The following is a 13,735-nucleotide window of genomic DNA, read 5'->3' as shown; positions in this document are numbered from 1 at the left end:
GGTGAGCATAATGTACAGTCATCACATGGAGATAACAGCTTAGAGATGGAAAAATCCTTCCAGGTTGTTCATGACAGATCTATGGCAGTGGTCACCCACGACAATGTATTTTTAGTGTTCTGTACAGCTGACTTCTACTCATGCTCCGCCCAGAGACCCTTTAATTCATACATACTGTTAAAGCTCACATGACTCTCTTCAGAGACACACCATAGTATCACTTTTGGATCTGCACTTTCCCACAGGGGCAACATGCTGTTGTGGAGCTGCATGTAAAGCATGCTTTGCAACCAAGGACTCTGCAGTTTAACAGCATTAAAATAACCCACAAACTTTTCAAGTATATACTTTATTTCATTCATATTTCACAGTCTGTTTCTGTAAAGTTTTAGCAAAAAGGTCATGTTCTATAACAGACTTCTTAGGCTACTGTATTCAGAGCTGGCAATGGACTTCAAAAGTACAGAAAATGTTTACATTCCAACTAAAGCAGTAGAATTTCAAAAACACATACTAATCAAAAATACAACCATTTATTAAAACTTAATAGAAAAACAGCAGTCCACCTACCCCATCAAGCTACCCCACCTGCTAGCTGTCAGCAACAAGTGAAGGCCCAGCAGGCCATGTAGCTGACTTTTTAGACTGGGACAGCTGTCTTCAGCTAACTTGTTAATGCAAAGCCTTGCTGCTTCAAAGGTCAAAAAAAAATCTGTGAGTTCATTGCTTACAGGGTTCCAATCAGAGTTTCTGCTCAAATCTACTGGACCTCTTCTAGATCCTGCCCAGAATAAGAATCTATTCTGATCCTGATGTAGTCAACTAATTTTCTCAACATTATTAAATTCCAGCCAAGAAAGGAAAACCCTAGTTGTTTAAAGGTTTATCAGGGCTTCTAAGAAGGCAGCCAAGAGAAACTGAGCACAATGGTACTTGATGACGTATCTATCACCACAGGCCTTCAACATTCTTTTTTTATAGATGTTGCATCAAGATTTGCAGTTATCTAAGGATATGGTTCCTAAGGGGCCCCAGATTTACACGTAATAGTTCCAGGCTGGATTTTTGTAGTTGAGCAAATACTATTTAAGTCCGGACTGATGCCCAGTAGGAGATTTCTAACCAGCTGTTGGACTTCATTCACAGATTTACTGAATATATATTTATACAAATTACATCAGCTGAAATGCCCATCAGCTATAAGGACACCCACTTCAGCCCACCCTCAGCACTGTCAGGGGAAAAAATACATGTGATGCTGTGTGGACTATGAGAGATTTCTATCAGCTAGCATCTCCTCAAGTCAGAGGCTATTACCCTGCAAGGCCAATTTTTCCTTCCTTTTACTCTGTCAAGGCAGTGGAAATAGGATGGAGAAGAGGTCACTGGTAGACTCACTTTTTCTTGTCTCAAACAGCTAGGATTGGACTTCTTTTTTTCTGACTTCCTTTCACCTCTAGGTAGCCGAAGTCCATCATCTTGTTTTCTGGGACAATCACATCCTAAAAATATATATATACTGAACTTCAAATTCTCCTCTCTATTTGATGGGTAGAACACGAATTTCAGGAAAAGTAAAGATAACGTATACATTTTCTCACACCTCATCTCTAGGCCTATTACAGGTAGGAATGTAATGGAACTGCCTCCTAATGCTTCCTCTCCTTCCTGTAGGAAGCTCAGAAGAAACAAGCTTATCTTCCAGGATTCTTTCACAAATGGTGTGAAGTACCATCACATCTATCCTGCCACATGTCATTCGGTGCAGATATCACAACTGATTCCAAAAGAGCTAGATCGGACATGTCCTACATTATTACACCGTACTATGTTGCCTTCCTGCCTTCTGGGTTTGCTGGCTGAGTTTCGATGTTGCTGTGCTGCAGGACACCCTAGTATGCACAATTAGACAAGGTATATTTAAAAAAAAAAAAATACATGACAGTACATAGCCTATGAACACTTTTCATCGATTCCCACGTACTGCACTAGTCTTCAGCAGGTGGGCAGGACACCACGCAAGGCATGGCTATTAGTCTGCTACAGCTCCACTAGGGCAAATCCTACCACGAAATTTCTCTCTAGACCTATGGCTAATACAAGTATGACTCACATTTCTACTCTTTGTGAGGCATGTACGGCATTTCTTTTCATCAGTCTAAAAAGGGGGAAAACCCCTTACAAGAGGGGAAACCCCTTACAGTTTCTCTAATGCACATATTTGAGGAAGACTACAAAAGCATGCTCCACAGTCTTCTGCAATATTGATTCCCAGAGGCATCAGAAAATGAAAAGGTCTAGTCACTAATTAGCAAGACATCCACTCTACTTTCAAGTTTCTTTTTTTCAGAATCTGAAACAGATGATAGAAGTGATCAAAGCATCAACATACTTAGTCACCCAGACTGCACAATTTTTTGAAAACAGTGTCATGCAGAAAGGAACGTACCATAAACAATCCAGGTTCCTTCACCTTCTTAGACAAAGCCATTCTTAGCTCTCCACACAGACTGCCTCTGAAAAAAACCCTTCAGACTGGAGTGACATAGCTTAGTGTCTAGATAAACTGAAATGGAATAAATGTCTGTAGAACAGCTTTTGCAACATGACTACGGTGGATCTCTACTAGTAAAGGCCTAATATCTAGTGCACAGAGTAGTATTAGCTATATCTCAAGGCAAGCAGTCTAGGAATGACAAATTTATGTGTAGGAAAAGTGTTTTGGGTTTTTGTTTGGGTTTTTTTTTTTTTTAAGTTCACACTCAGGTAAATGCATTTTTTTTGGAGATTATCCAAGCTGCTATCTCTCTCCCTCTCTTGTTTTTATTTTTTTTTTCCTTTCACACCTCTTTTTTTTAAACTTAGCCATCTGATTTCACAGAAGAAAGAAGAGCTTAGGCTTGTAAACTAAAGATATACATATCAAATAATATGCAACTAGTCTTGCCAAATTAATCCTGATGAATATCTTCCTTGTCCTGTTTCAAAAAAAGTCACTGCAGTCTTTAATAACAATGTTTAATCTGTTAGCTACTGAGAAAATCCAAAGCCACTACTTGTCTTGTACACTTGTTAGCCTTTAATAAAAATGGCTTTGGAACAAACACTTCCAGTGCAAGCCCTGTGACTTTTACTCACTCAACTTTACAGACCAAAATCAAAAGTATACTCATCAAAACACCTCATTTCACTTGGGTCCCAAGACACTCATCACTTTGACCAAGACTGTAATGAATATAGAATGCTGCTTCACCAGAAGCAGATCTCCACTAATTCAAATGCATTAAAACCCCCAAAAAAGACTCTCTGCTACAACAAAGGACAGAGACAGCCTAAAGATACCACTCCACCAAATTAAGTTTCCTCTCCTCTCTACGTGCAACTGACAATGGCCCAATACTGGGGCCTGTTCTGCTGTTCCATTCTCAGAACTATCTGAAGATGGGAATAGGAAGATGCTTGCAATAGGAAGAATACTGCAAATGCCTGTCTTTTCACTGCAAGAATGGGAACATGCCAGCAGAGCACATCCAAGCTTCTTGAGTCCAAGCAAGTATACAGAGTTAGCACGGAGTTCAAGGTCAAACTGAAGTACTAAGTACCCATTCTGTCAAGACCTCACCATGCTATTCCAGTCCCACAACTCGCTCTGAAGACAAGTTGTTCATGGCATGGCACTTCACAAGTCTTGGGACTCAGAAAATGCTCAAGTAAAAGCTTGAGATAGGAAATAGGAGGCACAGAAATAACTCGACCAACAGCTGTGTACCTTTTTACTACATGTTGGGGTAAGTGGAGTCCTCAAGATTGGTATCAGCTTTATCAGATCCTGTTAGAGATGCTTCTAGCTCTGCCCATGACTGAGGAGCATTGTTCTTTATTGCCTCTATGAAAAGCTGTGTTTGGTGCTTCAGCCGGTCCAGCTCAGCCTGAGTCACCTGGTTCTGGTGAATGAGCTCCTTGGTTTTTAAAGTGATCTCCAGCAATCCTGACCTGCGCAGCACAACAAGTGTATTCTGAAAGCGCCTGCACTTGCTTTGTTGCTGCAAGAGCAGCTCAGGGGTAGTGCAAATCTCTTCTGGAATCAACGGGGGGCTCCACACTGCAGACTGCATCATAGTCTGTGCTGCACTCTCGCTTTCATGGGAGGTGCACTTTGCAGCCTGCAGAGTTCCAAAAGGCAAAAGAGGAGTCAAACCCGGCACCTTCCGAGCGTCGCTGGAAACACGATGAAAACCAGGAAGAGCTGACAGTTTTCCACTTGTTGCCAGAGCTGAAGAACTTTGCTGGTCAGAATCCTGAGGGGCCTTAAAGCTAACTGGTAAGGGAGCAAAAGGACTAGTAGACAGTCCTGTGCTCCTCAGTGCAGGAGAAGTCTCCATCTTGGGTGCTTCTGTGCAGAGTCGTTTATGGCAATTGGTTTCTTGATGTTCTTCTAGATCAAAGGAGTGATCTCTTTTGCAGGGCTGAGGTGCTATTTTGGGATAAGAATTCAGGATGGGCAGGTAGTTAGTGGAGTCATTTCTCTTCTTTCCAACAGGGTGAGGGTTAATGGGAGGTGGAATTGATGGACGAAGAAACACTAGCTGTGGCTGAGCTGGAATCACTTCAAAGGATGGCTGCACAGTCCAAGACTGGAGCTGTGATGAACTCCCCTGAGAAGCACAAAAGGGGAAAAAACATCACTCTTACAACTACATTGTAGAAGAGGATGAAAAAACTTTAAAAGAAACAGGTGGACTGTGCCATTTCTCCATAATATTTGATACACTGTCCAATTCACGCGTTCTGATGAGTTTTCCACCAAACTCATCCTTCTCTTTCTCTGACAACAGAGCACAGCACTAGAATCAAAGCTGTAATCCATAATCCATTTACTATGAAACAGCAGATACATTTAAAAACAATTAAATCTGAATTTATACTTGCCTTCCTAAATGAGAATCACAGTGCATGCTCATACTGTACAATGCTCATGTAAAAGTTCAACCTAGACTTGGGGTCGAACAACAAGTGTACATAGAGTTCAAAAAATAATTAAGCATTGTGGTTATGAAATAGTTTAAAAGAGTCAAAGAAAGGCTGCATTGACATTTTGGGAACAATTCAGTCTCGCTCTGTTGAAAGGCAGCAACTCTAATCTTGTCAATTCTATTCTTATAGCAAGCTTTTGAAATGGTTATTTAAAATAGACGACAGCTGTTCTGTAAGTCTGGCAATCTTAAGTACAGTAAGTTTAAAACCATGAAGTAGAAAAAAAATGCTGAATATCAACCAATGCAAGGAAAAAAGCCTGTTGTAAGCCCAGAGCAGTTGAACTCCACACCTCTGGTGAAATGGTCCGCACCAATAAACCTTAAAAGCCTTATATTTCAAGAAAAATGTCCAAGTTTTTACTCCCTCCCATAAGCCATATTCTGCAATACAGGGCAATACATCCAATTTTACAAGACATTACCTCTTTCTCTTCCAATACGTTATTACAGATCTTTACAAGATCTCCTGGCCAAAAAGCATGCCTGCTTTTCTCCGAACATATCAATAGTCTAGTAAGAGGTACTATTTCTTCCTTGTTGGGGTCGATGTAGCTTGAGAGTTAGCATGACTAGGCCGCTTAAGCAAAACAGTTCGCATAACTGAACAGGCCGCTGGAAAGGACAGCTAAGAATAACAATTGAGAAAGTTCTGATAGTGCACATGATGTGGGTTAGCAAAAACAAGATGTGTTCAAGGACGTGGAGGCGGCCTGTTGCTATTGGGATTAGTGCATAGTTACCAATCATAAGAGAATATGGGGTGTGTGAACAGCACGTGATTTATGTCTGTAGCCTATCCGAATAAGCGTGATCGCGTGTGCAGATATGAAAAATGTATATAACCACGCAAGCAGACCAATAAATCGGATCGACTGTGCATTGTATCAATATGTGAGAGCCATTCCTGTCCCTGCATGAATGCTGAAACTCGGCACTTCCTGAAGCAAAATCTCACCTCAATACATTTAAGTCATCACCACTACAATTATACTAATATAACATACTGTCAGCTGCTTTTCCAATTCCTTATGACTTGGAACGCCACTGGCAGGCCTGCAAAAGGCACAGTTTTTAGCCAGTGCAAATACATTTTATTATTTTTGGTACTATACTGAGTCATCTGAAATCCATCTCCCTCCCCCCATCTCATAAGATTTAAACTGCCAAATGCTAACATGCTTTGCTGAAGTCCATTCCCCCAGTAAAGGACTTGAACTTCTCAAAAGTTCACTGATTATGACATTGAAACTCGGAGATGAGATTCAATTACCTACTGTGACACAGAATTTGTTTGGTTCAGTGGGCAAGATGCTTATGGAATAGGGGTACAGAACAACTACATGTAAAAAATTAATATTATTACCTTACTACAGAAGAAAGGACAAACACATTCAAAAGAAAAATATCTGGAGATGTTAGGAGTGAGGAAGTATGCAAACACCATGGTTATACACACAAAGGACAGAACATGCAACCTTAAGGAGCAAGGTTTTGCTGTCAGAAGTCATTATTTACTGCACAATTGTACAGTATCTAGCACAGCAGAGCCCCAAAGTCATTGAGTCCAAAAGAGCATTGGTGACTGTTTATCCTGTTCTTTCCTATCTGTTATCTACTCTTTTCCTTTCCACTCACGTTAAATTTTGCTGCTCTTCTCCTACCCAAAAATCTCATTTTTAGTAGAGAAGGACATGTTTATTTTACTAATTCTGCAAAGTGTTTTGCCTTTTTTTTTTTTTTTAATGAAAGCTAACATCCTGCAGGTATCAGTGCCACTTGTCCAAAAAGCCTTCCCACTTACAAAGGACTTTTACAAGACTTACAGAAACCTTGCCACAAACAGCACTGTGTTTCAGAGAACTAATCCCTGCTTGGTTTTTTTTTTTAGTAATGTTATTGTTAGCTGTTTACACTCTGAAATTGGGACAGCGGGTAGCCATCACTGTGCAGGATCACAGTGGTTCTAAAACAGAAGGATGATGCTGGTTGAAACTGAAACTGGAGCAAATAAACAACAGTAACCTGATGCTGCTTTTTTGGGGGGAGGGTGGGGTCCAGCAAGCCCAACTAAGCACTGTGTGGAAAAGGCCATTGAAAAAGATGACCAACATGACTACATGATGTAACCAGGCATAATGGAAAGAGGCAGAAAGACACTTCATTATTATTCTGACCTAGACTTGTTGCTTTTGTTTATTACAGTAAATGTTTTTCAGTTTATCATTATGGTCCTTAACCATACATAATTAGACTTAGATGGTATGACGCGCTGCTCAAAAGAACTCTGTCTGACAATTTTATCTACCTCCAACTCTTCCTCCCCAAATATGCCTTTTGCTATGCTACCAGTTTATGTATATATGGTATGTATATATAAAAATTCCTAAATATATATATTAACTACTTATTATTAGCTACTTCCCCTAACTGTCTGCAACACAACCTGAAGCTTAACATTAGACTACCGCTGCAGTCAGTGTTTAATTTTTGAACTCCAGGACAAAGGCTACCAACCTTTGGTGAAGTTTGCCTACTCCCTACTACATGAAAATTTCAGCATTTGTTTAGACAGTATTTTGTCCACATATCTAGGAACACGACTATAAAATAAAGTTGTTTCTTGTCAAGATAAAGCATAATGCTCAGAGATCAGAACCACCTCCCCCACAAATGCATAATTTGCTAAATACTAACAGAAGCATACATCCATGTTAGTACTGATACACAGTATTTTAATTTAATAGGTTTTGATTGTTGTCATAACAGATTCAGTAGAAAAGGAATCAGGATCTATATTCTATTTTCCCCTTCTCACTGTATTCTCAATAGTATTCTAATAAAGAAAAGCTGAAGAATTTTTGCTCTGCTCAGAAAACACGAGTACAGAGCAAGAGGTCTCATAATATGGCAATAGTTTGAACTTGGAGCTCTGTATCTTCTGTTACAATGTAAAAGTTAGGAGTCTCACAGACCTGCTGGAGGAATAACACAACAAGACATTGGAGGACATAAACAGGGATGGAAATTGTTGCTATGAGAGCCATCACATGCAATTAAGAGAAACAACTGTTAAACGTAAAAATACCACAGCTATCTTCAGATGTGGATTTAATTTTTTCATTTATAACATTCTGGATTAGTGTTTCCCACTGTAAATACAGCATTTCTAGGACGTAGGAACTAGGAAATTAAACCTATCATCCTACTTCACTGTCTTTACTGAATGAAAAAGAAAACGTCAGCTTTCAAAAGGAAAACCACTTGTTTTGGTTTGGTGCTACTTACATAACATTATTAAAGATCTATTTTTTGGGGATTGCTTTGAGACAAAGAGGTTCAGTAGACACAGCAGAGCTTCTCCCATTTCACATTTTTTCCACCTTAGTGATTCTAGCTGTCCCTCAAAATAACAGGCTGTCACAATATAACTTTTCAAGTTACCAGTTACTTTCTAGAGTGCAACAATGTAAAAGCTTTTTGAAAGGAAAAATTTCAAAAAAACCCCAAGCTATTTAAGAACATTCAATATTTTGCAATATATTATTTCTTCCATACCTGCTTAACTAATACATTTTTCATTACGACCATAGGAGAAAGCGCAGGAAAGGAGTTGCTTGTGGTCACTGGGCATGGCCAAGGCCCATCCTCTGTGTTCCAACACAACGCATTCAGCACATCCTCTGAGTCAGCCTGCTCCATAGAACTCAGGCACTCTGAACTTCCATCTGCCAGATATAGAATTCAGCTGTTAGTCACTTCACATGTAGCATGCTTGCTACCTCCTTTCAGTTCTACTGTTCCGCTTTCTCTCAACCACGCCACAAAGAAGTTTAGTTCTGGAATACCAATAAAATTAGACTTGCTGCAACAGCTGTAAAATATCCTTTAATAAAAGGCTGCACGTTTCAGGCCAGTTCTCATGCAGATATCATCTCCCCCCCCCAAATCTATTACTTATTGTTCTTTTGTATTTAGTCTCCAAGGGACTGCACACTATCACGAAGACTGCTCTAAAACCCGGTGCAGGAAAGAACTACAGGCTCTAGCATTGTCACAGCTGTAGTCTGTGTTGCAGGCATTTTGTGTCTTGAAATTTTCTATCTACAAACCCATTAAGCCAGGTATCTCTCACAAAAGCTTTTTTTTTTTTTTTCTTTTAAAGGCAATCTTTGCACAGTTTTGCTGAGTATTAAAATGGCACACCATGTCTGTATTTAACTGATGCTATAGTAATTACTCTCTGGTTTATCAGGCTGTACTGACAATCTGTTTAAATCGTACAAGACGTTGTATGGCATAATCCAACAGTTCATTCATTCCTACAAAGAACAAAAAGTAATTTTGCCATCCCCACTTCTAGACTCTGAAGTCTGATATTCTTCCACTCATTTCTTTATTAGGCACATTTTAAATTCCCATGCCATTCAAACTTACAAGAAAAACTTTATAATTACATAAAGTTCCACTCCAAAACAGTTTGATGATAGGATGACTGCAGATGCAACCTGTCCTGCATACAAAGGCCCTCTCAGGTAATGAGACACAAACTGTAAGGGACTAGAGTCAGATTTGTCAAACACCACCAATAAAAGCAAAGTCTGAGCAAGATAACACACAAAAAAACTAATGGAGTGGTTTTCTAAACCTGAATATCCAGAGTCCTTGTCAGATTCAGCCGCTGCCATGCTGACGTGATGGTTCAAGCTCTTCATTTCCATCACTTTGCCCAATAGTTCCTTGAGGGTCTCAACAGATGACTATTTTCTCTCCATGCTTCCATAGTGCCACAGGCAGTTTTTAACACCTTTTCCATTGAGGAGCTACAAAAATAGTTAAGAACAAAAAGAGATTTTCTGAATCTAATGAAAGTTCCATCAGTATAAGACAACAAAGAAGGCCACGTTTGTCCTTTCGGAAATCTGGTTATCAAGGGTTTGCTACATCTGTTAAGCAACCTGTGGAATTCTCTTAAACTCCCAGCTTCACATTTGCTGTGTTTACCACATATTTAGGTTAGCAAAGACTTGCCAATAAAATCACAGTTTATTCCCTGCAAAACTCTCTAAATTAAGCATGTTGATAACACATTACAAAAGTAAAAAATTCAGGCAATAATTCTTTGCATCAACTGACATGCTATTCTGTAGAATCTTCTGGACTACTGCTTTCCATCTGCCTTAGCCTGATTTTTAACATTTCAGGAAAATTTCCATGATCTAATCTTTCAGTCCCCTGCACCAACTACAAGAGAATTGTATCACACTAGGCATGGCTGTTGAGTGTTTTAGAGTATGTTAAAAGATGCCAAAAAACCTAAGGCACAGGAAGGAAGAAATTAACTGAATCAGAAATATAGTACAGGAATGTTACTTTTTAAAAAAATTATTTTTTTAATACTGCTGTGAATGCCATCAACGAATCAAAGGTATTTTAGAAGTACTGAAGACACGGATACAGTTGAAGGGGCAGAATGCACCTGTCTCACTCAGCTCCTTTCTTCACTGGCTCAACAAGTCAGAGTACAGAGCACAAGTCAGCCAGTCTTTCTGAATGACCAGAGGTAGAATCATTTCATACTTAAAATTACTAAGTACACTGTAGATTCACCTGGAAAGCACAACACATACATAATTTCTAACTCTGTTACAGATTCTGTCAAACAAGGTAACAATTCCTTACTGCACAAACAAAACTTGGGAAATAGCAACGTGATTTCTTGATCTGCTAAAAATGTAATGCTCAATTCTACAAAGTTCAGAAACATGGGTAATCAAGATAAAATAGCAGATACAAAGTGTATGGTTGTTATCTGTAATTAAATCAATGCCTCTCCAAGTCAAGTGGGATAGCTGCGTATCTCTACGCTACCATTAAGACTTTCAGAATAGAAGTATTGCAAATTATTCAAAGAATGAAATAAATGTTTCTCCACCCAAAAAAAAACACAACAAACTAAAAGCTTAAGGCTGTTCATAAACAACATTTTTTTCAAGAATTAAAAATTACTCAGGCCATATTTACCTTACAAAAACTGAGCTATCCCCGGGACTGAACCCCAGAACAAGTCAGCTGTGCTGAGTGAAGCTCATACAAACAAATACAGCTGAACCTGCAAAGCTGTGGTTTTGTTACCACGGTCCGTTTCACTGTCACGAATAAAGTCATCAGAGAAAAGAAAGTAAAGTAAGTGATCAGAGAACGTGCTGGGGCTAAAGAAATACATACTGCTAAAAGCACAACACACACTATACCTGCAATGCACTCCTAGGGGAGACATGACCTTAGAAACGCCCTCTTCTTCCCACACCCTGAATGAGAACACTGGAAGGCTGAAACTAAAAGCTATGAATGCTTATGTAATGTATATAGTTATACACGTACATTATGTAATAAGTATAGTTATGTTATGGGCTCCCATACTACATACTTGTCACAAGCCTTGGCTGCTTCCTGAGGGTAGGCAGACTCTAGTAAGGCAGAGCAGTTTCTGCTTCTCTTAAAGAATGTAGCTGAGAGTTTTGCTAACAGAAAAATGACAGGATGAACTGCAGAAATTATGTCTCATATTCTTTGTAGAAATTATCTTCCTATAAAGCAACCCTTTGAAGCTGTGTCTTGTGTCAGAGCTGTATATTTAAATTACAAATACAGCAACTCAGGAGCCCACATCATAGTCGGGCCAGCAGTCCATTAACGGCAGTATCCAGTGCAAGCTACTTCAAATGACATTGCAACAGACACTCTGGAATAATCTACCCCGAAAGGCAAGTTTCTTCTTAAGGTCCTGACAACTGGTGTGAGAATTCTGCTCCAAGATCTCGTGCCTTGGCACCTCCAGTAACAAATTCTGTATGTTAGATAACGGTGCTGAGAGGGTAGCGTGACTATCTATATAACTACAAGAAAGACAGAATAACGGTCAGCAGAAGAAAATTTCCTTGGTAGCTGATTGCATCATTTTTACTTTCGATCTTCATTCACACGTGCCAACCTGCTAACAGGCATGGAGCAAACGCAACTATGTAAGTGCAACCTAGGCGCTGTCCCTGGAATGGAAGATGAGGTTTAAGATGAGGCTTAACTCCTGATCCACGCTGTCGTTACTTAGCCCCTCCCAAAACAAATGGATGTTTTTAAGCGACACGTATTGATGCTAATCTCCAAAAAAGGAGAACTAGGAATAGAAGGCAGGCTAGAAATCAGTAAAATAAGGACATGCCATCTGCCAGCCTTGCACCAAGGAAAGCTCTGGGAAGGGCTGGCACATCGCCTTCTCTTCCCTTACGGAAAAAAACAAACCAGTAACAGCCCCCACAAAACCACCACCCAACACAAACGAGCCAGCAGCGCCGGGCTACGGCTCTCCAGAGGCGCGGGACCCCGCCGGCCCCCAGCCACCCTCTGGCCCGGCGGGCAGGTGCTCTGCCGCACACCAGCGGGCAGCGCCGGCCGCCGACCCCGACGCGCAGGGCCCTCCCTCCTCCCGCCGCAGTGGCGGGAGCTGACCCAGCCCGCAGGCCAGGCCCGGGCGGCGGGGGGGCCCGGAGCTCTGCCCCACCGTGCGGGGTGCCCCCGCAGCGGGCCCAGCCTGAGGAGCGATCCCCCCCAACGGCGGGGCGAGGCGGGTCGAGCCACCCGGCTTTCGGGCCCGAGCTACCGCCCCGCCGAAGCAGGCCCGGCGGTGACCGAGGCTCGCCAGGCCCCGCGGCTGCCGCTGCTCCCCCGCGGCCGCCGCCTCCCCCCGCCCCGCGCCGGGCCCGGCCGGGACGGGCTGCCCCTCACCTGGCCGCGGGCCGCCACAGCTCCAACCCCGCCAGGTCGCGCATGCGCGGCACCCCACCACAGCGCACCGACCTCCCTCACCGCCCAGACAGGCCCACCCCGGAAGCGGAAAGCCGCCCGCCAGGCTCCGTCGCGCGCGCGCGCGCGCGCACAAGCGACGCTGCCCGTGCGCTCGCTGGAGGCGGGCGTGGTTGCGGCCGTTGGTGCCCGTTCTCGCGCTGCGTGGGGCGGGGCTTCGGCGTGGGCTCGTGGTGGCTGAGGGCTGAGGGACTTTCAGGGAGCGGAGGCGGGAGGGCAGCGCGGCAGGGGCGGGCGCAGGGCGGGAGTCCTCAGCACAGGCCCTGGGGGGCGGTGAGGGTTGGCGTGAGGCGGGAGCGGGCAGCTGTCGGTGCGCAGGCGGCTCTGGATGCACCGCGGTCTGTCAGGGAGAGGGGCCTGCCAGCGTGTTGGTTTTAAAAGGCCTTTGGAGACCCGTCCCACCACGACTGTCACGGACAGGGCAGAAAGGACCGTCTTCACTGAAAGATGGTGTGGGTACCTCCTGTTGGCCTTGTGGTAGATGGCCGGGCAAGTGTGCGAGGGCTTGGAGCTGTTCGTTGCCTGGCCTGGACTTGTGAGGGGATCAGACAGAGTGAGCAGAGCCAGGAGTTTGGGATGCTCTGGACTTTCCAAATATTGCAAAAGAGTGCAATTCAGCTCTACACAGGGGATTAGACTTTTTCTAGAGCCTCTCTCCAAGAATGAGAGATGGCAGTGAAAACATAAACACTGACAGCCACTTAGAAACTGAGGAAAGCAGCACCAAAGAGGTCCAGAAACTAAAAGCTTGTAATCTCAAAGCGGGAGAACATGGCAAAAGGAGGAGCTGTCATGAGCAAAGAAGAGTTCAAGATACTCCTGTTCTTCTGCGTGGTTGG

General features: G+C 42.6%; 1 protein-coding gene across 2 annotated transcripts; it reads right to left on the bottom strand.

Annotated features, from left to right (window-relative positions):
* Positions 1-333: 333 nt before the first annotated feature.
* On the bottom strand, positions 334-12,913 carry CIPC (CLOCK interacting pacemaker). Of its 2 annotated transcripts, none has more exons than XM_075426474.1 (4): positions 12,819-12,913; positions 9,682-9,856; positions 8,592-8,761; positions 334-4,655 (listed from the first exon to the last, which is right to left on the bottom strand). In XM_075426474.1, exons 2-4 carry the CDS (start codon positions 9,752-9,754, stop codon positions 3,777-3,779), a joined length of 1,122 nt encoding a protein of 373 aa, XP_075282589.1. In that variant the 5' UTR covers positions 9,755-9,856; positions 12,819-12,913; the 3' UTR covers positions 334-3,776. The 2 variants fall into 2 exon arrangements, with proteins under 2 accessions (XP_075282589.1, XP_075282590.1); XM_075426475.1 differs by lacking the exon at positions 12,819-12,913 and adding an exon at positions 11,058-11,122.
* Positions 12,914-13,735: the final 822 nt, after the last annotated feature.

Source organism: Opisthocomus hoazin, chromosome 7, assembly GCF_030867145.1.
Source record: "Opisthocomus hoazin isolate bOpiHoa1 chromosome 7, bOpiHoa1.hap1, whole genome shotgun sequence".
Taxonomy (NCBI): domain Eukaryota; kingdom Metazoa; phylum Chordata; class Aves; order Opisthocomiformes; family Opisthocomidae; genus Opisthocomus; species Opisthocomus hoazin.
This window is presented reverse-complemented; position numbering and strand designations above follow the sequence as displayed.